Here is a 3,606-nt window from a genome sequence, read left to right as displayed (position 1 = left end):
ATTTTTGAAAATGTAAAAGGATAGACATCTTAGTTACTGAATTATAGACTTGTAACCAAAATTTGACATCAGTTTGAGGTCTAGATTACAAGTTATGCTCATTAGCGTAATTAGAAGCCTTCTTAGTAATTAATTAGCATAATTAGCATGTAGCCTATCTAAACCTGATTTTTATATCAAAAATTTATACCCACTGATGTATAATAATATTTTGGGAATTTTAAAGATTTTTGTTTATTTTTAGGCTGAGCATAACTTAGAATTTTAAGCTTAATTCGGCTAATGCCAGTTTTGCCCTTTTGGGCTATAAAATGAGTTTTATAAATCCTTTTGACCTCAAACCTTTTTCTACTGGAATTATAAAAATATCAGCTTTTCTTTTAAAACCCGGAATTGGCTCCAAATCGTCTTTTTAGGCATTTTTACGACATAGTATATGTCAAAACTAGTTTATATATATATAAGAGTTAATACCTACTGATATGTTTAGTAAAATTCTATATTATAATAGTAAACTAAGGTTTCAAACTCTGATTTCCAGTTTTGACCTTTTAGGCTTATGTGAAATTACCAAAATGCCCTTTCGGTGCATCGGATGGTCATAATTAATAAAATTCACATACATATGACATCCTACTGTTATAACATAGTAAACTAATCATATTTACTGATTCATTCAGATATATAACTCAGATTGCTAGTTTAACTCTTTTACACCCTTTTAAATGATCAAAATGCCCTTATGAGGCATAAATTGAGTTTAAAATTATTTTGGGCATAATAGGACATATCTTACAGATATTACAACATATTTGGTGCATATAATCTCAAGAAACTTGTATATGATTTATATGGTTACCCGTTACGCATTTTCGCGTTCGGATTGGCTTATGTAACTAGTTTTACGCATATTAGCCGAAACGGGTCAAACCATATCATCTTTGTTTCAAAATCCAGAATGTGTTTAGTTTACCCATAATATACAAGTCTCCAAACTTATTGGGTCTAAATCACATTCCTTCCCGGTTTTCGCCTTCCATGCGATTAAACCGTATTTATTCCTTGAAACTAACCGGTCTAAGCTTAAGCTATATTAAAGACCCGTTAGGATTCTAATAGGTTATTATAAACCTTCGTTCCAGAATAGGAGACCAGTAAAAGACACTTGCATTTGCTTATTGTGGTTTATTACTTACCCAGGTAAATATTTTTAACCTATTTTCCCTTATACGGGCTTGGGGTACGGTATATAAAATACCGCTTGGTCGGGCAATTGACCTAACTCATTAGTAGTTGGGTATTATCAATGTGACCCGTTTAAAAATTGGTTTTGTTTGTTTTACGCCTTTGGGAGTTTAATGACCATGTCCCGGATATCCTTGGCATCATTCACGAAATTGCCACGACCTTGACACGCGGGTGTAGGCGTACACCCGACAATGTGTCCATATTATTCAGGTATAACCGTTGGTTTCCCGCCGCGGATTTATACTATGTGGTGTGTCTATTAACCTTAAACCCGACACGAACCGGGCGACTGAACACATAACGAACATGTAATTCTTTTACAAGTTTAGATTTAATTAATTATCCCAAGTTATAAAAAATTTTGTGCCATGTGCATTTAAATCAATTTTTACAACATTTTCAAAATGAGTCAGTTAAATTGTATTTACCAGTGTAAACTGACGTATTTTCCCCAAAAAGATTAAGTGCATGTTCTACACGTAATAGGCTGGCTACTCCTTAGCATCGTTAGAGTCTCGCAAGCTTGGGATGCCTTTCATATGTTGAACAATTTTCCTTTTTATATTGATCCGCCTGTGGATTTATTTCAGCTACTATGTGATACCTGGATATTATATTTTTGTTTGGTTGAAATAAATCTATTTTATTGCTTCCGCTGTGCATTATAATTTGTGTTGTTTGACTATGATGATATCAACTACGTCACGATACTCCCCCACCGGTGACACGTGGAAATTAGGGGTGTGACAATATCTTTGTAAATAAAGATACAATTGAATTCCTTTCATTGATAGGATCAAACATATATACAAGATACAATCCCATAATTTAGGGAATAGATATTTACAAAGATCCTATCTCTATTTACAAAGCTATTCTATTCTATTACACCCCCGCAGTGGAAGCAAGAGGTGGGCGAATGTTGAGACTGGAGCGAAAATCATCAAATAACACCCTTGGTAGGCCCTTGGTAAAGATGTCAGCAATCTGAAGACGAGTGGGGGTATGAATAATTTTGATCATACCACGTTAAACATGTTCACAGACGAAATGAATGTCTATCTCAATGTGTTTTGTGCGTCGATGTTGAACAGGATTGCTGGACAGATAGATGGCGCTGATATTGTCACAATACACTAAAGTGGCTTTCGAGACGGGCTGACGCAACTCGAGAAGAAGGTTACGGATCCAACAAACTTTAGCCACGACATTACCAACCGCACGATATTCTGCCTCAGCACTGGAGCGAGAAATAGTCGACTGGCGCTTGGAGGACAAAGATAAAAGATTCTGACCCATATAAACACAGTATCCTGAAGTGGAACGACGGGTATCCGGACATCCAGCCCAATCTGCATCTGTATAGGCTCAAAGAGAGATGTCAGAACATGGTGAGAGAGTGAGACCATAAGTGGCTGTGCCGCGAATGTAACGAATAATACGCTTCAAAGCGTTCAAATGAGCGGAGCTGGGGTTATGCATTTGAATGCAAATTTGTTGAACCGCATAACAGATGTCAGGCCTAGTAAACGTGAGATACTGAAGCGCACCAGCAAGGCTTCGGTATAATGTGGGGTTATCAAAAGGAACACTAGATGTTGTGCTAAGCTTTGGTTTCGTGTCCACAGGAGTTGCGACAGGGTTGCATGTAGCCATGCCCGCTCGATTGACAATGTCAAGAGCATAAGATTGTTGCAAGAGAAACATTTGGGAACCAGTACGAGTAACCGTAATACCCAAGAAATAGCTGAGAGGTCCAAGATCTTTCATTGCAAATTCAGCCGCGAGGCTGCCCATGAGTTTCAATCGAAGAGAATCTGATGAAGTGGTGAGAATAATATCATCGACATAGATCAATAGGTATGCTATGTCACCCCCGTGATGATATGTAAAAAGAGAATTATCGCATCGACTTTGTAAAAATCCCATAGAAGTAACAAAATCTGTGAATCGTTGTTACCATGCCCCCGGAGCCTGTTTAAGACCATAAAGTGACTTTTTGAGGCGACACACAGGGTCAGGATAATCTCTGTGCCGAAAACCCATAGGTTGATACATATATACCGTCTCGGTAAGATGTCCATGTAGAAAAGCATTCGTGACATCTAACTGGTGAATGGGCCAAGATTTTGATAATGCCAAAGTTAGAACTGTCCGAATAGTTGCCGGTTTAACAATCGGACTGAATGTTTCCCCACAATCAATACCGACCTCCTGATTTCTCCCATCACACACAAGGCGTGCCTTGTACCTTTCTAACGTACCATCGGACCTGTACTTGCGGCGAAAAAGCCACATACTATGAATAATATGGATATCAGGATGTCTCGGGACAAGTTCCCAAGTCTTGTTTTTAAT

At 37.8% G+C, this 3,606-nt stretch overlaps 1 protein-coding gene across 1 annotated transcript; it reads right to left on the bottom strand.

Moving 5' to 3' along the window:
• Nucleotides 1-2,616: 2,616 nt before the first annotated feature.
• LOC110876101 (uncharacterized mitochondrial protein AtMg00810-like) lies at nucleotides 2,617-3,177 on the bottom strand. The gene has a single exon (XM_022124279.1). It carries the CDS (start codon nucleotides 3,175-3,177, stop codon nucleotides 2,617-2,619), a length of 561 nt encoding a protein of 186 aa, XP_021979971.1.
• Nucleotides 3,178-3,606: the final 429 nt, after the last annotated feature.

This window comes from Helianthus annuus, chromosome 9 (genome assembly GCF_002127325.2).
Source record: "Helianthus annuus cultivar XRQ/B chromosome 9, HanXRQr2.0-SUNRISE, whole genome shotgun sequence".
Classification (NCBI taxonomy): domain Eukaryota; kingdom Viridiplantae; phylum Streptophyta; class Magnoliopsida; order Asterales; family Asteraceae; genus Helianthus; species Helianthus annuus.
Note: the sequence above shows the minus strand (reverse complement) of the source record. Positions and strands in the feature narration are given on the sequence as shown.